The sequence below is a fragment of the Ornithodoros turicata genome, chromosome 1 (assembly GCF_037126465.1).
Source record: "Ornithodoros turicata isolate Travis chromosome 1, ASM3712646v1, whole genome shotgun sequence".
Lineage (NCBI taxonomy): Eukaryota > Metazoa > Arthropoda > Arachnida > Ixodida > Argasidae > Ornithodoros > Ornithodoros turicata.
The window spans coordinates 29467669-29493027 of NC_088201.1; the positions used below are offsets into that span (position 1 = coordinate 29467669).

Consider the following 25359-nt stretch of genomic DNA (forward strand, 5'->3'; position numbering starts at 1 on the left):
GTTCTACAAAATTTATTTATTTTCAGTGAATACAATCTAGTTGTTCCCGTAATTCACATTTTGCAACTTGCGTAACTTGCAGCTGGAGTATACGTATGTATAGTACACGTATTAGTAGTTTCGTTTCGTAATCTTGGAAATCGATCCACACAGTATTTCTTCCTGAAGATCTGTGAAGGATGTTGGAACGACCCGGATGCGCTTGCTACTGCTATTATTCCAAGAGCATGGCGTTGTTAGAAGACGTTACGATTCTTCCGGCGAGGCTTGTGGCTGCGTGTCAGCTTCTCCTTGAGGGGACGAAGATTGCCCTGAAACCTCATCCTTGTGGCTTGCCCGCAGGCAGGAAGCTAAGTTGCCTGCCATTTGTACTACCTGTAGATGTAAGAAAGTCAACAATTTCCCAACATTGCAGGAAACAGCATATCAACTAGAGGGCCATTTTGTAGGCCCGTGCGCGTGAAAGCTGCGCGATTCGTTTGTGGAATTTCATCGAATTGTGAATGGTGTAAATGAATTTGCTTTCCGACTGAGCAACAAAATGTCTCCGTTAACGCATGGGCGTTCCCATGATTTTTTTTATGGGGGGAGGGAGTGCTTCCGGGGGGAGGGGGACTAGAGTGCACCCCCTACCACCTCTTTTTCTGGAAGCGGACGTTGCGGACTGTGCGGGTGTTTAGAGGTTCCTATTATGACACCTGAAAATAGTCATGACCTATGACTGAAGAGCGCACTTTTTCACAAGCGACCTTGGAGCTCCAGGGGGGCCACGGCCCCCCATGCCCTCCTCTTGGTACGCCCATGCGGTAGATGCAAAGGCCTGTGGTCGTGATCCGCCGATATTTCGAAATTCTGTTGTTGTTCGCCGATATTCTGTTCGAAATATCGGCCGTTCACGACAAGAGGTCTTTGCTTCCATCTACCTACACCAGATCGCTGATTTTTGACTCTGTTGGCGAAATGATGATGATGGTGGTGGTGGCGGCGGTGGTGAAGAGAAAAAAACAATAGGGACGTAAGCCGCGACAAAGTCCTGCTGAGTATACCCGCCCAGTACACTTACACAGAAAGGGGCGAAAAAGCACAGGCACAAAGGAACATGGGGGAGAGAAAAATAAACAGGGGAAGGAAGTAGTTCAGCCGATGAGGAAAATTTGTCATGTGTCGAAAAGTCACAAAATATCTAGTAGCTGGGTTTCTTCAAGGAAACGTTGGAGCGCTTTCAAAGCAGACACTTGATGATGCGATGGCTGAGGAGCCGATGTCAAAGGGCCGGGCGTCCATATGCTCCAAACTTACTGCTCCTAGAGCCATGCGACTGTCAGCGTACTTGGAGAACGCAAGCAGTATGTGCTCTGTGTCCTCTACACTTTCACGCTCGCTGCAGTTGGAAGAAGACTTGGTCAGTTTGTAGAGCAATCGATCGCTGTACGGTACTATTTGTCGGCAGGTTGTCGAGGTGGTACACGGTACGGCAGTTTGTCGAGGGGAGATGAAACCGTAACTCAGGGCCAACCATGTACAGCAGCGAAGACCTAGCAGATCCTGTCAGAAGCGTTGAACATTTGTTGTCGCAGTCCGCTGATCGCCCTCTTTACGTCGCCTTTGGTGAAGTAAATGGACCTTAGTTGGACGTGACTGTGCTGAAGTGCTCGGCGTGCAGCAGCATCCACAGCGTCATTTCCTGCAATATCACAGTAACCGGGGATCCATTGAAACCTGATACTATATCCATCTGGGATTGCAACATCATGTAGGTGTAGCACATCATGCACCACTAATGCCAGGGACCCCGTTACACAACCATTGAGAACTCGTAGGTTGAGAAGCGATGAAGCTTAAAGCCATGTGTATACCGTGGAGCTCAGCTACTGAAGCCGAGGTGATGTATGACAGACGTACCGATCTTTTAGCATCCATCTCAGGAATCACGAACGCGCATGACGACGAGCCAGACGTTGTTGATGCATCGGTGAAGGGTCTTATTCTGCTCACTGACCTTTTTCATAAATCTAGACTAAGCTGTCGGGGACTTGGGCCGATACATCCTGCCTGCCCCGTATAGTTCCGGGACATTGACCCTCGCTTCGGGAGGCTGTAGGATCGATGATAGAACAGCTGGGTTTGCATGGCGGCTGCTTGTGTTTAGGTATAAGGCAGCGCTGTACCTGAATAGTATGAGTGAAAGCAGAGCTGGAGCGTCGCAATATGGCACAGCAGAGGATGACGATGTTGACGCGCTGCCGGTCGTGCATACTGGCGAAACGATTCTTGTATCCCGAGAACGGTACAGGTGGTTCTCTTGCCTCTGTCATAGCTACCACGTTTGAGGCAGCTGGAGGAACGCCAAGCTTAGCACTCTTTGCCAGTATGGTCTCCAGGGCTCGCTTTGTTGTGAAACGGAGATTGTGAAGCACTGGTATGTGGTACCCTAGCATCTGGCTTATGCTGGAGCCGCTTACGGGGAGCTACCGCACCGAGAGCCACATAAGCATCGCAGTACGCTCAGTTGACTCTCTGCTCTTGCCTTTAGACAGCACACCTCCGCAGTTCACGGCAAACTCTGATCCAGGGAAACCCCAATGAACCTATGATGCGGTACTCGGCGTGCTTGGTACCCAACCCACCAATATGAAATTAAAATTTATTTGGATGCTGCCGTTTAAAAGGCAGCATCACTTTTTTTTTCTTGTGATACGTCTATGCCCCTCTGGAGTAGGAAGGTTCCAAAACAGTCCAGGGCCCGCTTGCACGAACGTTGAGGCCATGACTCAGTGCTGCCCTTGATAGCTTTGCCAGTGCTAAAAGAAAGGGAAGCGTCGAGAACAGTGCCGTGCGAAAGCTCTACCGAAGCTATCAAGGTCAACACTGAGTAATAGCCTCCACGTTCGTGCAAGCGTGCCCAGGGCACTCTGAAGGCAATGCAGTGGGGCTGGTCACTGCTTTCCTGAGGACCATATGCAATTATTGTCCGCATAAAGACTGATGTACACGCCCCAAGGTAACAGAGCAGGCAGCGTAGCCTAGACGACATTAAATAAGAGGGGACTAAGGAAGCCTCCCTGAGGTACTCATCTGTCAAGTGTCAAGTTATGGGAGCATGTGTCGCCTTTTGCTGTCCTCATCAGCAATCCAGTGAAGTGCACGCCTTGTGATGTCCAGACTGTATAAGTGATGAAGGACATGATCGTGACTTGTACGATAGTCCCTTTTTATGTCGAGAAAAACTGCAACCGTTAGCTCACCGTTCACCCGAGCCTTATGGGTGACTATAGCCTATAGGTTATTTATAATGCAATCCATTGAGCATCGCACCTTTCTGAAACCTGCCATTTCCCAAGGAAGCAGTCGCCGAGATTCTGAGAACCAGCCATTATCTTGCACAGGCAATTTGTGAGGCTGATATGGCGTGAAGCCAGCTTTTGAGGCGGTTTCTCCGGTTTCAATGCTGATCAACCCTGCGACGTCTTCCGTGACGAGGAAGGACGACGACGTTCAACCACGAATCGTTGATAAGAGACAGTTGTACAGAGTATAACGAGGAACCCAACCATGCTATAGCCTTGTATGAAACCCCGGCAGGTCCAGGGGTTGAATACCTCGCGGAGAGGCGTACGACAGCTTCCAGCTTTTGGACAGTGAAGTCTTTGTCCATATGTGGATCTTGTGCCCTGCTTTCGAAGTCTATTGCTCGATACATGTCCCATACCTGCCAACTCTCCCGATTCATCGCGGATTCGGACCGGTTTGTACGATTTTACGGCCGAGAAGCAAATCTCCCGGAAAATGCAGTTTCCCTCTCTATATCTCAAACGCCTGCTTTTTCTCTGGGCACATAGACGAAAACGTCAATCCAATACCAGCCCAATTGCCATTGGCATCGCTGCCGCTTCCCGGAGCCTCTGTGTTACGGAGTTCAGGGGTTCTGGTCATGGTTCTAGTTCTAGCACTTCTAGTTTCCGGGCACTTCCTCCATGTTTTCGGGCAACAAAGGTGCCTTTGCACTAGCTGTTTCGACCTTGCGTACCTCGCAAAGAGAACAGAGACATAGTTTTGTGTCCTCACGTTCTTTTGAGAAAGTATCATAGCCTTGCCACAGCTTGACACCCAGATAGTTTGTTGGAGAGGGCAAAGTCTGTTGCTGCAAAACTTGTGCCCGATGAGCCTGCTGGGGTGAAGTGTGCTCCTGTTATATATGCAAATAAAAGCCACCCTACATCGGCTTTCTCCGACCCCCCCCCCCCCCCCGCTTTTGAAATCTCCCTAATTGGGATGTTCCCAAGTTGGCAGGTATGATGTCCTCTGCTGAGGACCTGTGGGTTCCTGCACGCCCAGGACCTGGTTAAGAGGCTGCAAACGTCTTCTCTCATCAATATCTCCGATGCGGCTTGATGAATGATTATGGTGTGTATGGAGATACCGAAGAGCAGAACGATCTCCATCTCTGCCGGGCGAATTGCTGGAGATGTTTCTGGATAATATATGCACAAGGTGCAGTTATGTGTCTCTAATGATCTCAAGAACCATCTTTTCGTCAACTGCCGTCCTTGAGATTATTGCTTGGGCATTGGTGCGGCATAAAGGCAAGGTCCGCTCCACAAAAACCATGTGATCCCAGCCTTGGGTTGTTATCCCCTTATTTGGGAGAGGGACCAATGAGGTCGCTGCAAGGGCAATAGGAGAGGGAGGACAACTGTGGAGCTGCGAAAAGTGCAGCAATGATTCGGTAAACCAGGGAATACACTACCCGTGGAAACAGATTTCTGCGAAATGATGCTTGCAGAGCGAACTATCCCTTTAACTGTTGCGTTCGTCCTAACTGTTAATTCAGCCTCTGCAATTTACATTGTGTGCCTCTAGTAAAAAAGACAAAAGCAGTTAGTGTTCCAGTCCAGCTGCTCCTTTATCCCATTTTCCCCTGTACAGAAAAGTCGCATTCGTTTCAAGTTTCACGCTATCTCCGTCGCATGGGTCCGCCTTGGCCTGCTAGTTCGGTTCCATATTCGATACACTTTGGCGATGTTTAAACCTGTACCGTGTGTCGTGCATACATGAAAGTAGAGATGGGACGAATCCAGAATTTTGCGAATCCGAATCCGAATCCAAGGAAGGTTCTGCGAATCCACGAATCTTTCGAATCATTTCTTTAAAAAGAGTTTAAAAAGCCAAGAAAAAAGAAAACTTCTACTGGAGAGTGTTTTGAAGCAGAATATGATATACTTATGTTTAATGAAAAAAAATAATAATAATACTTCAGTTTCGGGAGGAAGTATACCCATATAGTTTACTTGACATATTTAACATATTGTTCATCGCCTACAAGAAATACATAAATTATCGAGCCTGAATTATTTCCATAAAGCTAAAGCAACAATCAAAAGCAAAACCATATTACTTTTAAACTTGTAATGTAACAGTTCCTGCCTGAACTCTTTCAGTCCAGAGCAATGTAAACAAACAAACAAGAAAACACTTGTCGGTCAATGAGGCTTTCGGCGGACTACGGAGGCGCCAATTTAAAGGTACTATAAAGCAGTCGAGGTCGAACCTATGCAATCAGCATGACGTGAGAGTGCTAGACTCAAAGGTTCAGCACAACAAGTAATATGCGCAGGAGTTTACTCTAAGTATTTTTAATTGGTAAATAAAAACACAGTCAAGAATGTCGGGGCGACGCCTGGTGAGAAGAAGTCCTCAATTTGTCAAGCAACCCTGTAAACAAGGATACCAATAAACAGATAGATGGCTTTTTTGTTGGGATTTGCAAATACTACCTTTTGAGAAAATGTAATTTGTGTGAAATAAAATAAACAAAAGCCGAATCTTGTACTCAGTAGCTAAACGTCTATACCTGGGCCTTGTTTCAGCACCGTGGCGCTGCTATCGTACGTTGCTCTGTTTGGCCCAGAGTCGTGCGCATGAGACATTTTCGCCACCGTACTTGGCGGAGTTGGCGTTTCGTCGGTTTGCTTCGCCACAGTGTTGCCAGTAGATTTAAATTTACGTTTTTTCGGGAGCTATAACGTCTATGTGAGAAAATTTTGCGGCATTTTACTCCTGAGGACGTACACAATTCAGGGCACACAAGACATGAGGTTGCACCTCGACTGCTTTATGGTTAAAAAAATGAACAAACGTGGTTGATGGATTCGAAAGATTCGATTCGCCGTTTTGGGCACTGGGATTCGGATTCCCGAATCTGGAATCCCTGCCTAGGATTCGTGGATTCGGTTGGCACATCCCTACATAAAAGTATTTCTTGTCACCACTGAGGCTAAGGAGAGTCTGAACAACACACCATACGGACGTCCACTGTGTGTGCATAGTTTACCACATGCTGTAATTGACACTGCGGAAACTTACCCCAGCATCCATTTCAATAGCGGGACTCCTTTGCGCCGCAGAACAGCGGACCTCAAAATCATTTAGCAGCTCACTGGCTTTCTTGTGGTCCCCAGAGTTGAAGAGCAGAATTGCGAAGTTGAGGCACACTACAGGGTCACTAAGGGCAGCAAAAAATAAAAACATTGCACTCTTCTGTGTGTGTCTTACTTATCCAGTCGCAAGGCCTTTTGGTACGCTGTCTTGGCATTTTCTGGGTCTTGCAGGTTTTTCAGGGCAACTGTATATGGATACAATTTCGTTTTAAAACATGTTATCATCTGTGAAGCACGATGAAATTGTGGCTTAGTCTGACCGACGACGCTAAATCGTCGGGCATATAGTTGTCTCGCGACGTAAAGCCGGTGAATCGCGTATTCCATCCAGCGGCCGACTGGGCACCCGCTCGTCCGTGGCTCTAATCCGGCTGTCTCAAACGTTAGAAAACAAAAAAAACTACATTGTGCGTGACCATATCAGTCAAGTATGCCAAAATCCACATGTCATGCCACCGAAGCAATGTTGATACTGTACGTATTTCGCCAGAGACTGAGAAGTTACCCGTCAAAAAGAACTCGTTACAAGTTAAGTTGCCGTGCGAAAAATGTAATGAAGTTAATAACGAAGTTCTTCAGCCTGTAACGTAACTCGCAGTTACTGAGTTACTTAAAGCAAAGAACGATTACTTCCAAGTTACTTCGGACACAAAATAGCATTACGCAGGTGCAGCGCGCATGAGCAGTTGAGTTAGACCTTGAGTTGCCTGCGGAGGAGTGCAACACGCTTAGATCGTTTTCGTTTATGTCCAACAATAGACCTCTCCCTGTTTGTAAACAAATGATGTCATAGTGTTCGACAGCGCCACAAATTTGATAGAATTGAACTACGCTCGAAGCTAGAGGTGAACAAGGTCGCGCCCGAAAGCCACGGTCTTGAGGGGATTACGATATGGTCCCTTAAAGGGACGCGACCCTTGGTCCTGCTTTTCGTTCAATGGGAGGCAGAGAACAAGTTCCCGTTCGTGGAACCCAGCCCTATCCTTCCGATTTCTTTCGGTTTCAGTCTGTCTGCCAATGTCATGATGACGTTTCGCTGGTAGAGGTCTATTCGAACGCTTTGCATCTTCCCTGTGGGTGCACAATGGTTCAGCTTCATTTCAATGGCAGCGGTTCTTACTTCCTGAATAAAATACTATCATTGATTGAATATCACGTTTCATGGCAAAAAATGCAAATGGCAAATGCAAATGGCAAAAAAATGACATGAAGGAACCGGAGAGAAAGCAAGAAAATATGTGGACGTGAGTGAAAAGCGAGTTAAAAGTAACTTGGAACTTAACTTAAGTTACTTTGGCAAAGTTACCTGAAAAAGGAACGAGTTCCTCTGAAAGTTACCACGGCGCAAAAGTATACCGAGTTAAGTTACAAGTTACCAAAACAAGGAACTTAGTTACAGTAGCGAGTTACTTGTAACGAGTTACCTCGAACTCTGGTATTTCCTAAAAACGTTATTCTCCAAAATGATGTGCGCGCCGCCTTCCGGAACCGAGTCTCGCTGAAACGAAAGTTTCCCGGGGAAAGCAACAACAGCGAGTTTTACACGAACCTAACAAAACGAGTATTACGACACTGGTCCTGCTGTCGTGTCGCGGTGGTGTCGCGTCAGTGTGACGGTAAGTAGGCGACATTTTTAGAGAACGACTCTACATGAGACGACAGCTTTCGACTACTTGCATCGTGTCGCGAGGTGTTGAATGTCGTGCCGCACCAGTGTGACAGGCCCATAAAACCGGCACGAGTCTGTGCAAGTGGCCAAAACACTTATTCATATCCAATGTAAAACTGACATACGTGCAAGAAGCATGTAAAGTTGACCACTTTGAGGGTTGAGGTTGACCGCAGCACTGAGGAAATGAAATGCCGATGCGTATTGTTGCATGGTCAGATGAACGAATCCCAGATTATGCAGTGCCTGCCAGTCGAGAGGTGACAGGTAGTTTGCCCTTTTTAGACAGCTGATAGCCTAGATATGGCAGAAAAAAATGAAGACGAGAATGATCCTCACACTTATATGTAGCTCCTGTTGGACAGTTAGAACAGGGTGGAGAATAAATATTCCGACATAAACTCAAATGTAGGATATAACAAGAGGCAGAGACAAAAAGATGTTCTAGCTTTTTTTTTCCTTCTTTTTTTTTCTCTCTCTCTCTCTTGGTAGTTTCTTTTGAGTCTGGAATAGCCGTAGAGGGAGGGGGGAGAATATGTTTAATGCAAATAAAAAAAAAGAGAGAAGGGAAAGGTTAGTCATGATGTAGAGCCATAGAAACTCCAAGTAGAGATCGTTGATACACCACTGCGTACTTTCAGCCGATGACCTCATTAACGCAGACTTCAGCATTGAACACCTTACAGTGGTCAGTTCTGATTATCACCACATTGGGGCCAGACGGCATCTCCTATCAATTCAAACATTCAAACTAGAGTCACTAATAGCTATTTAGTGCCTCTAATTCAAACTAATTAGCGCTGAATGCTCTCCTAAAATCCATTAACTGTTCCTGGTGTAGTGAGAGGGGGGAGGATATGTTTATTTAAGAAAAAAATAACTAACTCAGCCAGGTGGAGGTCGGCTTGCTATTCCAAAAAAGAAGAAAAGAGAAATGAAAAGAAAAGGAGAAGAAGAAAAGGAAAGGAACGAAAAAAGAAGACAAAACTAAAACTGAAAAATCACACACACAGTCACACAATCACACAGCGTCGACAAGGTTCGAAGCGTGGAGAAAGCGGAGGAGCGCCCACTGACGGCCCACTGGGTCGGCTGAAGAACGGGACCCAGTAAGCAGGTCCCCCAAGGGCGCCATTTTCCTATGTATTTGTTCCTATCCCGATGCGTGCAATGCCGGAGGCCGCCCTTAGATACCCCATTGTTACCAGACGTTGGCTTGCGTTTGATTGTAGCGCGCTAAAGATCCAGTTGAAGCACAATCCAAGCCAGGCCAAGTCACCGAAGGAGAAATGGACGACTGCGCCAGCGGCGCCTGGTACGACAGGTACGCTATGTGATGGACGCAGCCGTGCACTAGATCCTTCCGATCGCTCAACACGTTTAAAAACGGGACCGAAAAGGTGAAACACGACACAGAAAGTTGTTATACGCGTTTTATTTGGACATATAAAGACTAGATTCATTCGCAGAAACAACAAAAACATTTTGCCGCTAAACTTAGCGCGCTGAAGTGATCCGGAACGGCAACAGTGGGGTATCTAGTGGCGGCCTTCTTCGTTGCACGCTTTTCCGAGGTGAGTTTGGGGGACCTGCCAGTAAGGTAGCCAGTGCCATAGTGTCGTAGCCAAATTGGGATACACGACGACAGAGGGCGTCACGGTGCAGAAGCGAGAGGGTTTCAGCATTCAGTAGACATCATTCTGGTTCGTTTCACATGATTCATTGAAAAACACATCGTCTTTCCTGTCATGTAGTTTCCGTGTTCCAGACCCCTCATTGCAGAGGGAACAGTGTGGAAACAGGGAAACCACATTGCATATATTCAGGCTTTTTATTGCATATTTTGCAGATTTTGATGCATTGTTGCAGGCATATTTCAGAAGTTAGGGAGGTAGGTAGGCAGGTAGGTGAATCGGAGAATCGAATATTTTCTATGTTCCTGGGGGATGTGGTGTTCAGCTTCCACCTTACAGTTGGCACTCAAGGCTCGCGCCCTCGCCTGGCGTCGGAGTACGTTATCGTTGCGCGTGCGTGGTCGATAAGCCGTACTTCGCCTTCGCCACTTTCTTTACCGTTATGAATACGGGCGCCCTTCGCATTTTAACCTGTGGTGCAGTGCCGAGAGCAAAGCCTTCTGCATCATGATTTATATCTGCTGCACAAGTCTTCATTCTTGTGTGCTCCTAACGAAGGCGGCTATATTTTACCGTGTGACCCCCAATAAAATGCTCAAATTTTGCGAAATATGCATTCGACGCATTGCTTTCATACGAAGAACAGGGTAAAACATTGCATATATTCATGCTCAGTTTTTTTGCTGCATATTTTGCAGATTTTGGTGCGTTGTTGCAGGCATATTTCGGAAGCTTTTAGTGCATATCCGCGTTCTAATGATTACTATCACCGCTAACGAAGTAAACGACTAATCACGTCTCTTTACAGTGCACACTTCGAACACCACTGTGTGTTGGAACACCATTTAATCATGTCGTAACAGCCTGCTGAGTCCCCGAAAAGAGCGTTCAGTCGTGACCATCGTGCCCTTTCTTCTCTGTTTGTGCACGGTATGCATATCAGGTTTTATGTCAATTATATCTGGTAGGAAGCAATGGATACAATGAAAGTTGAAAGCGCGCGTCTCTCAGTGGTACTGTGAGCTACCTTATACCGCACCCAACGTCGAATGCCTTTGGGTCAACCCGTCGAAAAAGGCGTGTATGAATGTATTCGACATGACTAGTTGGGCAGCTGTACCCGGCTCTGTAACAGTTTCTCTGTGCATTCTGTCTGTACGTCGAAGTCTAGCTGCATGGATGTACCAAATATAAGCTGCTTGTGGCAAACAACAAGAATCCTTTTTGATGAACTCTTCTCCCTCCATGCATGGCATGAACAGACATCTCGAATCAGCTCACCAAACAGTTACACGAGTAAACAACGAGAATTGGCCGAGGCAGGCCACAACTAGGTACGACACAGACAAGACCAGTAAGTCTCAACCGACAAGAAATTAACGAAATTAGTTAGTCGGTCACATCTTTAGTGGACCCATCACTAGCTTCTGCTAAGGGACCACTCAGTTTTTGTGACGTTTTAACTTGAAGAAATGACCGAATAAAATCAAAATCAAATCAAATCAAATTAGTAATTCATGTATTAGATACGCGAGTACCACGGCTTACGACAATGATGGCTTATGATGCTGATAGCGAATGAATCTGCAGAAGTACCGGCATTTACGCGTACCTGCCGTATGTGATACTGGCGCGGTAGACAGCTCCCGGTTAGTATACGGAAACCAAACCCTACATGTTCAGAGCATTCGGAAATTCATCTATTCTTTGCAACGTCACGCCAAAAACAAAACACCACAAAGAGAGCTCACGCAGGCAGAATATACAGTAATCAGCATACAGTATATATACGTTGCACATTATATCAATAGAGTATACTCACTGCCACATATTTCTTCTTTCCAAAAAAGCACATTCCAATGTTGTTCCACAAAGCTGGATTTTCTGGAGCAGTTGGTGCTACTACTCTGTACTTGGAAAGGGCGACATCATAGTCCCCATAAGTCTGCATGATACTTCCAGCTGCCAGGACTGCTGCAGTGTACGTGGCGTCGCACGCCAAAGCAGCTCCAAGTCTTTCGAATGCCTTTTGGTACACGCCACACTGGAAAGAGTTTGAAAAATGTATCTTACAGTGCTATTACAATATACATTACGGTGCAAGCTTATGCTTTGCCAACAACGTGTCTAAATATCGTAGCAAAGATCGTCTACATCTAGGACGTCTAAAAGGGCGTCATAATTAAGCACGTTCGGTGTAGACGGACGTCATGTCAATGTCCAGTTCTTCGTCAGAGATAACAAGCCCTGCCAGTGTGGATAAAATTGATGCATCACAAGATTTAATGTTCATTAGCCTACATTGAACTGAAATTTACCTTTACACTCTCTGACGTGTGTTTACATCGAACGATAAGTTAAAAGAAATACAAGGTAAAAGCTACACTTTGTACACATCAGCCAATCTGATTTGCTCAGAAGAGTACTCTGTAAGTAGTACTCGTATCGAGCCAGTTAAATGAAATAAGAACTATTTCAGTATATTTCCTGCTAATGCTTTGTCCTTTAAGTAAATATTAGGTGCCTTATTTGTAATGCTTGATAATCATACCCTCCACTGCATTAAAACGACGGTCTGTGCCGAAATCAAAGTTATTGCTATATCCATCCATCCGGCCGGCCGTCTGTCCAAATTTAAGCCAGTATAGTTTCCCAACCGTCAGCCAATGGTTTCTTGTTATTTCGTTTGTCACACAATCAAGCTCTAATGTTGCCGCAAAATTTGCGGATTATGCTTTATCATAACTTAAAAGAGTCCTCAATCACAGTTATCTAGGTCAGAGGCCCCCCATAGGTGCGTTCGTTTATTGTACTTGCGTGACCGGAGAGTCAGAGTCGTGGCGTAACAGAGTCACCTTACGTCATCGACTCCAGCCACCCGCATCCAGGGGAGACTATAGCTGGGAGTCGACTTTCAAAAACATCTTGTGTTGAACTTCCGAGTTTTAGAACAGATGTCGAGACAATGGTTGTGACGTCGCGTGTATAAATTCCACTATACTATGGTACGATCATCTGGGAGCAGCAGGCCGCAGCAGAGTTGCATTTCTTCTCGGATGCTAGTCCTGCTGCCTATATGCATGGGATAGTCGTCTGTTTACCTCGACAGGGTTGGAGAAAATTCGTGTGCAATAGAGTACTGTAGAAGTGGTTTTTTCCGCGTGGAAAATATTTTCGCGTTTTCGAGCAGAGCTGCTTTGAGGATTGATTCGCGAGAACTTAAATTCGCGACACAGGTTTCCGGGAGTGCTTTGCTCTTGCATATCGTGCCGCCGTCAATACTCGGGCATATTTCGGCACGTACTAAGACATCCGTTGTTCACGTGGATTGTGGCATTCTAGGTCTATTCCTTTCTTCTCCTCACAGATATAGGAGGAAAGGTCCTGTCAAATGGCCTTTAGGGACCCTCTAGGAGGCCATAGTACTGGCCGTGTGCAAGCCAGCCAGTTTATTTTAGCAGTTCTTATTAATTATCACTCGGGGCACTGACCAGTTCGGTTGAGATGTGGTACTATCATTCAAGCTGGTTTTCAGAATGCGGGGAAAGGCACGTTCTGGCTTCGTGATATAGTGGTATATTGCATGTATAGTGCAAAGCATTTATAAGAGTAACAAAAGCATGATGAATTTTCATTTCTTTTCATCTTGCCTGATGGGATAAAACAATCTTCTGCGCTTGCTTAAACTGCCTATGCTACATGGAGTAGAAAGGGTCAGGTAGTCCCGGTATAGCGTCGAACGCCCAACGATTTTCGCCCTCATATGGCCAGAGTTATTCGCGGGAACTTAAATTCGCGATTTTGGAGGGGTGCGCGAAAAACGCGAAAAATAATTCCGCGCGAAAAAAACCACTTCTACAGTAACTGGAATACATCGGAACATTGGGAAGGAACAATGGCAGTATGTGTGGCGGTGCCTAACGTCTCCCCCTTTCCTTTCCCCTTTGTCCCCTTTTTCCTTGTTTGTTTGTTTGTTTGTTTGTTTGTTTGTTTGTTTGTTTGTTTGTTTGTTTGTTTGTTTGTTTGTTTGTTTGTTTGTTTGTTTGTTTGTTTGTTTGTTTGTTTGTTTGTTTGTTTGTTTGTTCGTTTGTTCGTTTGTTTGTTCGTTTGTTCGTTTGTTCGTTTGTTCGTTCGTTCGTTCGTTCGTTTGTTTGTTTGTTTGTTTGTTTGTTTGTTTGTTTTAGCTCTTTTTTTTTTCACCCACAAACGCGTTTTGGAGTAGCCAGTTCTGACTGGGTCGGGACTAACCTCTCCATATATTTTTTTCTTTTTCCAATCCAATCCAATCCAGTATGTAGCGAGCAATATGAACCCAGCAGACCTCGTAACCAGAGGTATATCTCCAAGGTTAATTACTCATCTCCCATCTATGGTGAACAGGGCCGTCATGGTTGCAGGACTCATACGTGGCTCTCACCGGACAGCTCGGTTCCAACTGAGCTGAGAGTTTAGAAGTGCACTATGTGGTACGAGGGGCGTTCAAGTCAAACCGGGGCTTTCTGTCTCCTGAGTGTACAAATGGCTCTCGCTACTTCTTTTTCATCATTTTCACACGCGACAGGCCTCCGCGTTCACCACGTAGTGGTCCAAAGTTTGTGCAAAACAGAAGACACGTGCTAGACGAGATGGCCGACAATTAGGTGAGAGCGCACATCGAACAGCGAATTGTGATGAAGTTTCTCGTGAATGAAGGCGTAAAGTCATCTGAAATTCACAGAAGACTTCAGGCTCAGTGTGGCCGCGATACACTTAGCCACAGCAAAGCGTTTGGGTGGTGCAAACGGTTCCGAGACGGCCGTACATCGGTGCAGGACGATCCCGGCCGGGGCGGCTCAGAGCCCAGTGTCAGAGTTCCTGAGAACATCCAACTTGTGGAGCGCCTGATCCTCAAGGACCGACGGATAACATGTCTCGAACTGGCTCGAAAGATGGACCTTTCTGTGGGAACGTTGAACACTATCATTCATGAACACATCCAGTTTCAGAAAGCCGGGCCTCATCACCAAAGGAGTCCTCCTCCTACAGGACAATGCACGCCCGCATACCGCGCATCTCACGACACGCACCTTACAGGAACTTGGCTGGGAGTTGCTGCCACATCCCCCTAACAGTCCAGACCTCGCCCCAGCGATTTCCATTTCTTCGGGCCACTGAAGGCGTTCCTTGGGGGCCGCCACTTCAGCTGCGACGACGAGGTCAAGAATGCGGTCCGATCATGGCTGCCACGTGTCGGTAAGGATTTCTACGCTGCTGGCATCCAAGCCCTCGTGAAACTCTGGGACAAGTGCATTAGTGCAGCTGGAGATTACGTTGAAAAATAAAACTAATTTCTCGCCTGTAAGTTCATTTTACTTTTGCGAAAAATGAAAAGTCCCGGTTTGACTTAAACGCCCCTCGTATATCGCGAGCAGCTGAGTCGATGGCACGCCCGGTACTGAATGTGAAAAGGATTCAGCAACAGAATTTTCCTTCGCCGAATAACAGCGTGGGTGTTACGCTTCACAGCTAACGCAAGAAGAATGAAAAGGTATGTAGATCCGCTGTCAGCTGAGGAAGTCGATAAAGCGAAAAATTGTTGGATCAGGCAAGTGCAAAGTTCGGCATTCGCAGACGATATTAGCTGTTTGAAAAAGGGTAAGCCCATTCTCGAGTCATCCAAGCAGCGGGACCTCAGGCCGCTTCTGGACGAATACAATATTTTAAGAGCCGGCAGACTGCTGCATGTAAGTCAGCAGTCATTCTCAAGACGTTACCCCATTCTCATTTCAGCACACTCGTACTACGGTGAGCTCTTGATCTTGAGCTCGTGATCCGTCAATGCATTCTGAGGTATGTCCCACACTCGTCCGAGTCAGTGAAAGGTTTTGGATAATCCATGCAAGTCAACAAGTCAAGCGAGTCATAGGGAATTGTGCCACATGCAAGAAGAATGATTCTAGACGTATGACTCAAGTGGGTTCTCAACTTCCAGCATAATGCATAACAATGTGTCACCCTTTTCAAGTCATCGGTGTCGTCTTCGCAGGACCTCTGACGCTGAAATGCAAGACGAAGTCCCAAAAGGGAATGTATCAAAAGGGATACATTGCCCTGTTTACATGTGCCGTCGCCAGAGCCGTACACCTCGAACTATATGAGGACATGTCACCAACCAGGTTTCTATGTACAAGCATATTACCGTAATTTCACGCGTATAAGCCGCACCGCAGATAAGCCGCAGGACGCGTTTTTTGGGACGTTTTGAAAATTTTCTTGCAGAGAAGCCGCACCCGCAGATAAGCCGCGGGCAATACGAGACGACTGATTTGTGCGACAAAGGAGACCATAGAGAAGGCCATAAACCCTGTGGTCCATATTCCGGGATCGGCACAGTGTACAATTGAGGAGGTCAGTTCTGGAGTTCTACCAAGATCGGATTGTGCCCTTGTCGGGTGTTTTTCGTGGACTGATGGGTCAGTAATCTTCCAGAAGACGTGAATCACTGTCACCACTTTCCTTAAAGCTGCTTGGGGGAATGCACCAGGAAGATCAATTTACTCGAATGTGGACCCGTCCCTGTTACGCACTGTTCATGCATCGGCAGGGCAGTGCTGTTCCAGAGACACTGTTGGCCCTTTCGTTAAAATCGGCGTATATGGAAAATACCAGGAAAAAATAGGCATCAGATAAGCCGCACCGGTGGATAAGCCGCAGGGCGCCCGTCAGAAAAAAAAAATCGCGCATAAGCCGCGGCTAATACGCGTGAAAATACGGTACGCAGATTCACAGCTCGTATAGCAGTTTGCCAGACGATTTACAGCGATAACGCTGAGATTTTCAAGAGAGCAGCTAAAGAACTTTGTGGATTATGGAGCATAATGAGAGACCTCGTCGTTCAAGACTATTCTTCCACCCGTGCAATCCAGTGGCGTTTTATCGCAGAATGGGTGCCGTGGTGGGGTGTCCAGACGGGACGAAGGGCGGTTAAAACAAGGAGACAAACGTATCTGCAGACTCTCAACTGACAGGAATTTATTTGCGCAGGCATATTTAAACAATCACAAGAATGATAGGTGGCGCGCTCCACGTTTAGAAACTCTTTTTCTGGGTCAGTTCGCCGCAGGGGTTGACCTTGGGGACCCACGTGGGCCACACTAAGGGAATGAAATTTTGTGTAGCTAGTGCGCCACCTATCATTCTTGTGATTGTTTAAATATGCCTGCGCAGTGTAGCGACATGAACTATCACCAACTCCCCCTCTTCCTCCCTTTGATCAACCCTGTCAAGGACAATCGTTGATTTCGCCGAGATGCAGACCCACTCAGTGAAGTGGAGGCAGTGGTGGGGAAATTACTTTTATTTTGTAACGCATTACCATTACTCATTACTTGTATAAAAAACTAATGCATGACATTACTCATTAGTTTTTCGATGTTAGTAATGCATTAGTAATGCCATTACTTTAACGAAGTAATGGCATTACTCTGGCATTACATTTACGTTTTAGGGCACAAGACTCAAAGATGCTCATCACATATCACCACACCACCACCACACCATCATCCCATTTAAGTGTGTGTGTGTGTGTGCTATGCATAAGTTTTCTTCCTTGCTTTTTTTGTTATAAGTAGAGACCGGATTTTCATGCAAATGCATATTTTTTCCTCAAGATGGTTTACACTGGGGGTGACATGAAAGCACATTTCAGCCTTGTCCCAAACGATTTGCGGTATGTTTTAAGTGCATGTAAATGCATATTTCATACGTTGCTGCATATTTTGCGTTTTTGCTGCATATTTCCCTGCTCGTCAGATAATATTTCGCATTGCCGGCCGCCGATTAGACACTCGGCATCGTGCTGTCTGCTGTGATTCCTTCCCTGTGGGCGTCGAAGCCACTCTGGCTGCGCTGAACGCAGCTTGTGCCCTCTCTGGCTGCAACAGAGAGTATATGACGTGTTCTCTTCTCTGGTGCCTACCGTGCGTCTGCCGCTTTTACGTCGTTTCCTTACGATGCCGAGACCTAAGCCATCAATTTCATGCCTCTACAAGAGATGGACGACAGAGAATCCAGATTTGTGCACCGACGGAAAGATATTATTCTGCAGGATTTGCGAGAAGAAGGTAAAGGAAGGAGCGTGCATGGAACGTTCAACTATAGACGAGTAACACTTAGGTTTCATCCCTTGACGTTTACAAGGCATGGGCTTTCATGCATTGGGGAGGATTACGAACGAGAATCTCTCAAGCAAATATGCGTAAATGGGGCTCGCTTTGCGACGCAATGTACGCGCAAAGACACTTATTAACGACGCAAAGTCAAGGTCGTTCTTTAGTATTTACTTCACAGAAATTCATTCCCACTGCTGTTTGTTTCTTGACTCAATTTTTCTTTTTTTCTTTCTCTTATAGGTCAATGCAGAGAGGAAGTTCCAAGTGGACCAGCATGTGAGGTCGCAGTGCCACGTTTCTGAAAAGGCAAAGAGGAGCAGGACTTCACAACCCCTACTTGCCCTGAGTTTGACGAATTTTGTGCGGACCTCTCTGAAGCCTTTGTCGCGGCTAATATTCCGTCGTGCAAACTCGAAAACCCGACGCTAGGAAAATGCCTTGAGACGTATACTACTCACAGGAAGATACCAGCAGAGTCAACTCTCCACAAGAATTACCTGCCTCTTTTGTACGAGAAAGCCGTGAACGAAATAAGGTTTTCTGTTGGAAACGACCCAATGTGGGCTGCTGCAGATGAGACGACGGACGCTTGCGGTCGCTACGTAGCGCATCTTGTTGTTGGAAAACTTGATGAAAATCAAAGGTCCAGGCCTTATCTGCTTGCGAGTCGAACACTTGAGAAAACAAACCACGGCACTGTAGCCAGATTCGTGAACGATGCTCTCAAGCTACTCTGGCCAGATGGGGGCGGAGTAAACTTTAGGATATTTTACACAGATGCAGCTGCGTACATAATAAAGGCTGCTGACACACTGAAGGTTTTCTGTCCAAACCTTGTGCACGTAACGTGTTTGGCGCACGGACTCAACCGTGTGGCAGAGGAAGTTAGGGGGCTCTACCCACTCATCAACAAGATGGTGTCAGTCGTGAAGAAAATTTTTGTGAAGGCGCCAACTGAAAGAGAAACATGCCGAGCAACGATGCCAGACGTTCGCTTGTTCCCTGAACCTCTTGTCACAAGATGGGGCACCTGGCTGGAGGCAGTCAATTTCTATATGCAACTCCCTTCGACGACTTGAAGGACGTGGTGAACGCGTTCAGTTCCGAGGACAGCAGCGCTGTCAGAGAAGCACAAACACCCTTTGAAAGCCCAGTGCTAGGAGTACGCCCACCTCTCCTCGGTCGGCCACCGTATCTGCCTTCAGTAGGTACCCGGGCATACAGGGCTACACGGAAACACCTGTGCTGACGCAGCTGCGAGACGCGCCGCGCTCAGGGATTTCTCTACACCCCCCCCCCCTGGGGGTGGGTGTACACCCTCTCTGCAGTTTTGCAACACCCTCCCTGAAATTTCTCAGGTGACCCCACCCAGCTCGGCTACCAACACGTTCTGGTAGCGAGTCCAGCGCAGCGAATTACATCAGGTACTGTCAAACTTGGGCTGTGTTGTGCCACAGAATTCCGCATCTCTGCGAGGTAGAAATGCGGAAATCTGTGGCACTCTCAAATTTCACTTTCGATGAACCTATACTGAGTGTCTCAGACCAAGAGCAGTAAGAAACACGGGCGTTACCTTGTTGCAGAGTTAATACACCACGCAACTCGTCACTTGACTGTTGTTTTTGTGCATAATCGGATTATACTTAGACAGCTCACCATCTGTTTTGTTTCAGAGGCGAGGAGTACCCTCGGATTCGCGGAAGTTCGCGCGACAAGCAATATAGTATTTGTTTTCTCTTGGAAAGGGAATGCTAGTACCTTTTGAAGCTTTTTGGACTGTGAGCTTTTCCATTTCTCTGTTTGCTTTATTTAAACCACTGCGCTCTGTGTCCGTTATGGGACTTACCAGAAACGGGTACAGTGGGGCAACAGGGAATGAAATAGTTATGTGGTGGCCCCTCTCTATAGTTACGGGTCCGTTAATGGTGCCGACACCAGCCCCCTACACACACACACACAACTCTCGCAAAATGTTTCAAAATATGATTTGAAGATGATAAAAGCAACTTCAAGCTCCCAATAAATATCCATGCGTCGTCTCGATCTCAAAGCTGTCAATATCCCACGGACGTCTACTGTACATTTGTGGGATCGTGGAATGTCCGACAGGGGAAGATTTTTTTGTCCCCTGGATGTACAGATTATGTCTATGGGATTTGTGGTGTGTTCCCTGGGACGTTCCAACCTCCGAGTCAGGATATGACATGGATGTTCAGGGGACGTCTCTGGTTTGCTGGGCCCAGTAAACCACTCATATCCACAGAACATCCCTATAAGGTCGCGAACGTCCTGAATATCTGGACAGCCAATGCGATATCTACTGGATGTCCCAGAACGACATTCGCGTTTTGGTTTTACGCAGTAAATAACAGATGTCCTAGGTAGATCTGCAGGATATCGCGCTTTGGATATTTGACTGGAGGAAGCAGCTTGGAGATCCCAAGGATATCCATGGAAGATCCAATACACGAGATTTTGGGCACTGGTTGAATGTCACCAGGAATGTCGCCAGGACGTCGCGTGGAGATACACGGATAAATGTGAAGTTTATGACATATCTTGTTCCGACAGCCACATTTTTGTTGTGCTGAAAGCAAGCAAAAACTTCTGTAAACGCTAACTAGATATGGGAGGAAAAAGTAAAATCGTTATATATTTTTATCGTTCGCGTGCTGCTAGACGTGAAAATATTTATCTATGCGTAACGCTCGTCAAGCAACACCGGAATTCGATCACTTTTACAGCTCCCTCAACAGCTAATCACATTATTGACAGTAGGTTGAATTAAAAACACAGTATTTGACATGAAGGAATGTCAGAAACGCTATTGGTTATACCTTGACTCTGCAGGTACACGGGATAATTGCAGAGAAGCACCCCCTCACCACGGCCCAATACACTTAACGAATGTGCCTCAACAACTTGGATTTCAGTATATGCTATGGCCATCTTGCCAATAGAGACTATTGGACTATAGAGACTGCTGCGTGATCATTTTATGACGCTTTTTGACTCCGTGCAGCCTGCCGACGTCGAGGGCCGAGCGTTTTTGCCGGACGCACGACGTATCGAGCTCAGTGCAGCTCCGTTCTCTGTGGACGAATATACTGCTGCCGTCAAAGCTCTTCACACAGGAAGTCTCCCGGTTCCGATGGCCTCCCAGCTGAATTTTATACATGCTTCTGGTCCACTCAGAATGTTGTTCGAGTCTGTTTGAGATGCTACAGGAAGCCTGCCCCTGTGGCCGGCCTTCCATTTGATGCCAATACACTCTCTATTGTGAATGCTTTGGTCTCCCTTCAGATCTGCGTACGCGGTGGAGGGGGCAAAAAGAGTCTGCTCTTTTTAAGGTGAGAGCACCTTTGTTAACCTGGTCTGCCTTGGTGGACCGTGTGTCGGAGTGTGGCCGAACGCTGGCGGGGAATGCTCCAGTTCCTGGATTTCTTTTTTCCTGTTGTTGATGCTCGAAGCATTTATGTCAACAAACACATACATGATGACAATCTGTAATAATTAACATATGTAATATGTTTGTACTTTCCGTTTATATCAGCGTGCCGTCGTCGTCTCAGATATGTATTAAAATAAAAGTAAGTAAGCGCAAGTTAATATTAAATTTTAAGTCAGAACTATTTGTGACGTCCAATTTGTGTCCAGATATCCATTAAAATACCTTGCAGGGACATATCTAGGATGACAAAGGAGGGTTAAAATGCATATCTCACGGACGTCCTGTAGATGTAAGCTGGATCCTCACGAATCTCCAGCAGACATCCAAATATCCAGAATTAGATATCGCATAGACATTGCATGGATGTAAGTGATTTACTGGGTACTCGGAAAGAGGCAAGTAGATTCAGATTCAAAGTACGCGTAAGAAAATATATCTAATATTTTCTTCAACGTACACAAAAAGTGTCTAGGTGCACCTACTCGGACACTTTTACTCCGGTTACTTCACAACACTGTGTGCATCTGTCACTGATAGTACTGATAGTATACAGATGTTATCCTGTACGCGCAGAGTATGAGATGAGGTCAGATCCTGCAAGAGTGGCTCCGCGATATGCTGTAACATGGCATGTATGAAGTGTTACAGCAAACACGCAGCATGAATATTCGTGACAAGCTTCGTTTAACTTCGTGACAAACTTCGTTTAACTTCGTGGAACTTCGTTTACAAAATGATTTGTGAGGCTTAAACCCATCTCCTGCAAGAGTAGATGGGTTTGTGAATCGCGGACTGTAGCATGAGTATGCGGAAAGATGATTAAGGATTGTTGGCATGAGTATCAACAGGGGCGGATCTAGGATTTTCCCGAGGGGGGAGGGGGGCGCTGCGGACAAGTGCCACGTGCATACTGGGATTGGTCCACTGAACCCTATGTTCAAGTCTGGAATTCAGGGGGTCCGGACCCCTCCCCCCCCCCTAGATCCGCGCCTGAGGATCAAGTACTATGAAAATATAACAGCAGCGGCATATCAATTATAGTACGTCGGGGACAGCTTCTCTAATTTGAAAATCACTGCAACTGTTACTCATTGCAACTCACTGGCTCATCCATTACTAAGTTAATTTCTATGCAACAGTAATTATTCTATATTATGTTGTGTTTTCATTGTCTATGTATCTATCATATATACGCTGTGTCTCATAGCTGGTTCATGGTGTACATTATATATTTCTTTCGCACTCTCCCATGTAATGTCATATTTGATATTTGGGGGGACCATGAGAAAACGGGCTATCTGTTGATTATCCATGACGGCAGCACCCGATATAAGACAGGGACAGTAAGTCCTTGTTTCTTACTGTCCCTGTCTCATACCGGGTGCTGCCGTCATTGTTTTGTAAGCCGCTATGCGCTATAGATATATGTATAGATTGCATACCTGAATATAAAGCAGTCCTAGCCTGGTATTGAGCTCTGCACTCTCTGGGTGGTAACTGCATAAAAATGCGAGACAGAGTGTAGCACAGGAAAGTAACAACCCCGATAAAGCATGCTGAGCGATGTTCAGTCGTGCGCAATAATATTAAGAAAAATGAACGTAAAAGTAGGATGCAAGCATACTGGTGTAGCTTCCAAGAAGATAACATTTCGCTGAGACTGAGTGGAAAGAAAGATGCCAGACAGAACACGAAACTCCACAGGACAAGACTCCTAAGTCAGTCATAACCAGCAACCAAGCCGTCTGGGCGTAATGAACTTGTCTTGCGTCTATCTTTTGTCTCAGTTTCAAGGAAGTGTTACCTTCTTCGATTAACGAAATATTCTTGTAACTACTTTAATTAGAAAGGGCACTTCTGATACAAATGTTGCACTCATGTGAGACACTAAGGTTCCCTGTACAGCATGATCCTCTTTGTAAGGTTCCCACGCAGTCGGCGCCTATATGAATGAACGGAAGCAAGCGTCCTGGTGATAGTGATACATATTGAAAACTCCGAGACTAGGGACACGATAAAAGGACAACAACACACAATGTCTTGTTGTCCTTTTTTAGTGTCCGTATAATCTGGGGGTCTGCAGTATGCATCAAATTGCTGGTTCCTGTCAGTTCGCCCATTGCAGCACATGTAAACAGAACTTCAATGTAACGATCGTCATGAAAGCACTTGTTTATGTATATGGATCAGAGATCTTCAGTGGACTGATGTAAGTTATACAGGGTGTTTTATTATTATTATTATTATTATTATTATTATTATTATTATTATTATTATTATTATTATTATTATTATTATTATTATTATTATTATTATTATTATTATTATTATTATTATTATTATTATTTATAGCTTTTTCATAAAAAAAGCAATGAGAGCAGCATAGATGGCGTTTTGCAGTTGAGTTATACGGCCAGGTGGACATCCTCTCGAAGAGAGTATGTAACTACAAAATCAGTAATTATCTAAAATTCATAAATTAATTCTTTAATTTTGGGATTTCGGGCAAAAGCGAGGTAGCAGAATAGGGGACAATCCTTGTTGAAAGTATTTTTTAAGCAAAAAAAAAAGCTTTAAAAACCTGAAACGAGCGCATGCCGTGAAGTAGTACGGTAGTTTCGGCTCATTTGCGTAGCAAAATTCGGTGATAGTTATTACAACGCACATGCGCCTTTCAGGATTAAAAAAAAATAGAATGGCTTTCAGTTTCAACGCGGATTTCCTCCCATTCTGCAATCTCGCTTCTGCACGAAATCCCCTAATTAAAGAGCTGATTGATGAATTTTAGGTAATTAGTCATTTTGTACTAACTGATGTCGGCATGGCCGTATAACTCAACTGCAAAAACGACATTTATGACTGCTCTCGTAGATTTTTTTATTTAAAAATTTGTAATGAATAAAATAGACACCATGTATGTACAGTTAATTTACAACCGAACGCAACTTTGTGGTGGTCAAAAAGGAGTGTTTTTCTGTAAGGTACGCCGAGACTAGGAGGTGACGCGCGTTCGAATCCCCGCAGCGGCTGTGCTGTTTTACTGTTTGTTTTTGCCTGGGTTTTCCGGCAGATTTTCCAGATGAATGTCAGCACAGTTGCCCCTGAAGTCGGCCCAGGACGCATATTAACCCCCCCTGTCCCCCACTCCTTCCTGCTGTCATCTCTCCATCTGTCCACGTCTGTACGCCGCTCATAATCACAGTTGCTTCGCAGCGCTAACACGGATGTTTTTTTTTTTAATGTGGTCTGTAGGTCGCTGTTGTTGTGGTGTTGTTGGAAGTACTGGAAACGTATTTTTATTAGCGACGTATTAATTTTCGCGAATTTCGCGACCGCTAAAAAATCGCGAAAAATTTTACTCGCGAACACAGCTTGACATTGATCCCGCGGAAGGAAACAGAACTGGAATCGCGAAATTAAATACTCGCGAATAACTTCCCAAATGCGATTCGCGAAAATTAATACATCGCGAATAAAAATACGTTTGCAGTATACATACTGATAACCCGGAGACATGAAAAATTTTCTATATGCATCAGTATCACCAGTTCGCCAACCATCCTTGCATTGTTGACGGTTCAAAACCTGACGTTGTCCCACCAGTGTGCACTATAGACTTTATTGTTTACACGCTTACTCTCTATGTGACTCTGCCCAGTGCGCCTTATCGTATTTATATTTATGCTTGCATTCTGTGTTGTTCCCACTTCGCATTAAGTACTTCATTTAATAATGTTTATGTATCCTCTCGGCTGGTAACATAGCTTTTAAATAATGTCGTTCTCATTGAATGTATAAAGCCCCTCCCCCCTTTTGTGCCCTCGTCGCCATGAGTGCATTGACAATAAAAATAAATAAATAAATTGTTACAAGCATTCGTGTAGAGCTGTTCTTGTACTCCAACACTAGACTAAAAGAACAGATGACGCCTCAACTTATTTTTCCAGGCTACGTTTTTCTTTCTCTGTGTCGCGACAGAATGCAGCTTTCCTAGCTTTTTTCAGCTATCATAGCAATT

The 25359-nt window shown here is 45.6% G+C and overlaps 1 protein-coding gene across 1 annotated transcript in view; it reads right to left on the reverse strand.

Moving 5' to 3' along the window:
- Positions 1 to 25359, reverse strand: part of LOC135397937 (Bardet-Biedl syndrome 4 protein-like) — a 28313-nt gene continuing 2954 nt past the window's right edge. Inside the window, exons 7-12 of the mRNA XM_064629428.1 lie at positions 22784 to 22838; positions 11563 to 11784; positions 8232 to 8403; positions 6553 to 6622; positions 6364 to 6502; positions 1 to 375 (exon numbers count right to left, since the gene is read on the reverse strand). Of these exons, the coding sequence (XP_064485498.1) occupies positions 247 to 375; positions 6364 to 6502; positions 6553 to 6622; positions 8232 to 8403; positions 11563 to 11784; positions 22784 to 22838 (787 nt within the window). The 3' untranslated portion in view covers positions 1 to 246. The remainder of the gene's footprint in view (positions 376 to 6363; positions 6503 to 6552; positions 6623 to 8231; positions 8404 to 11562; positions 11785 to 22783; positions 22839 to 25359) is intronic.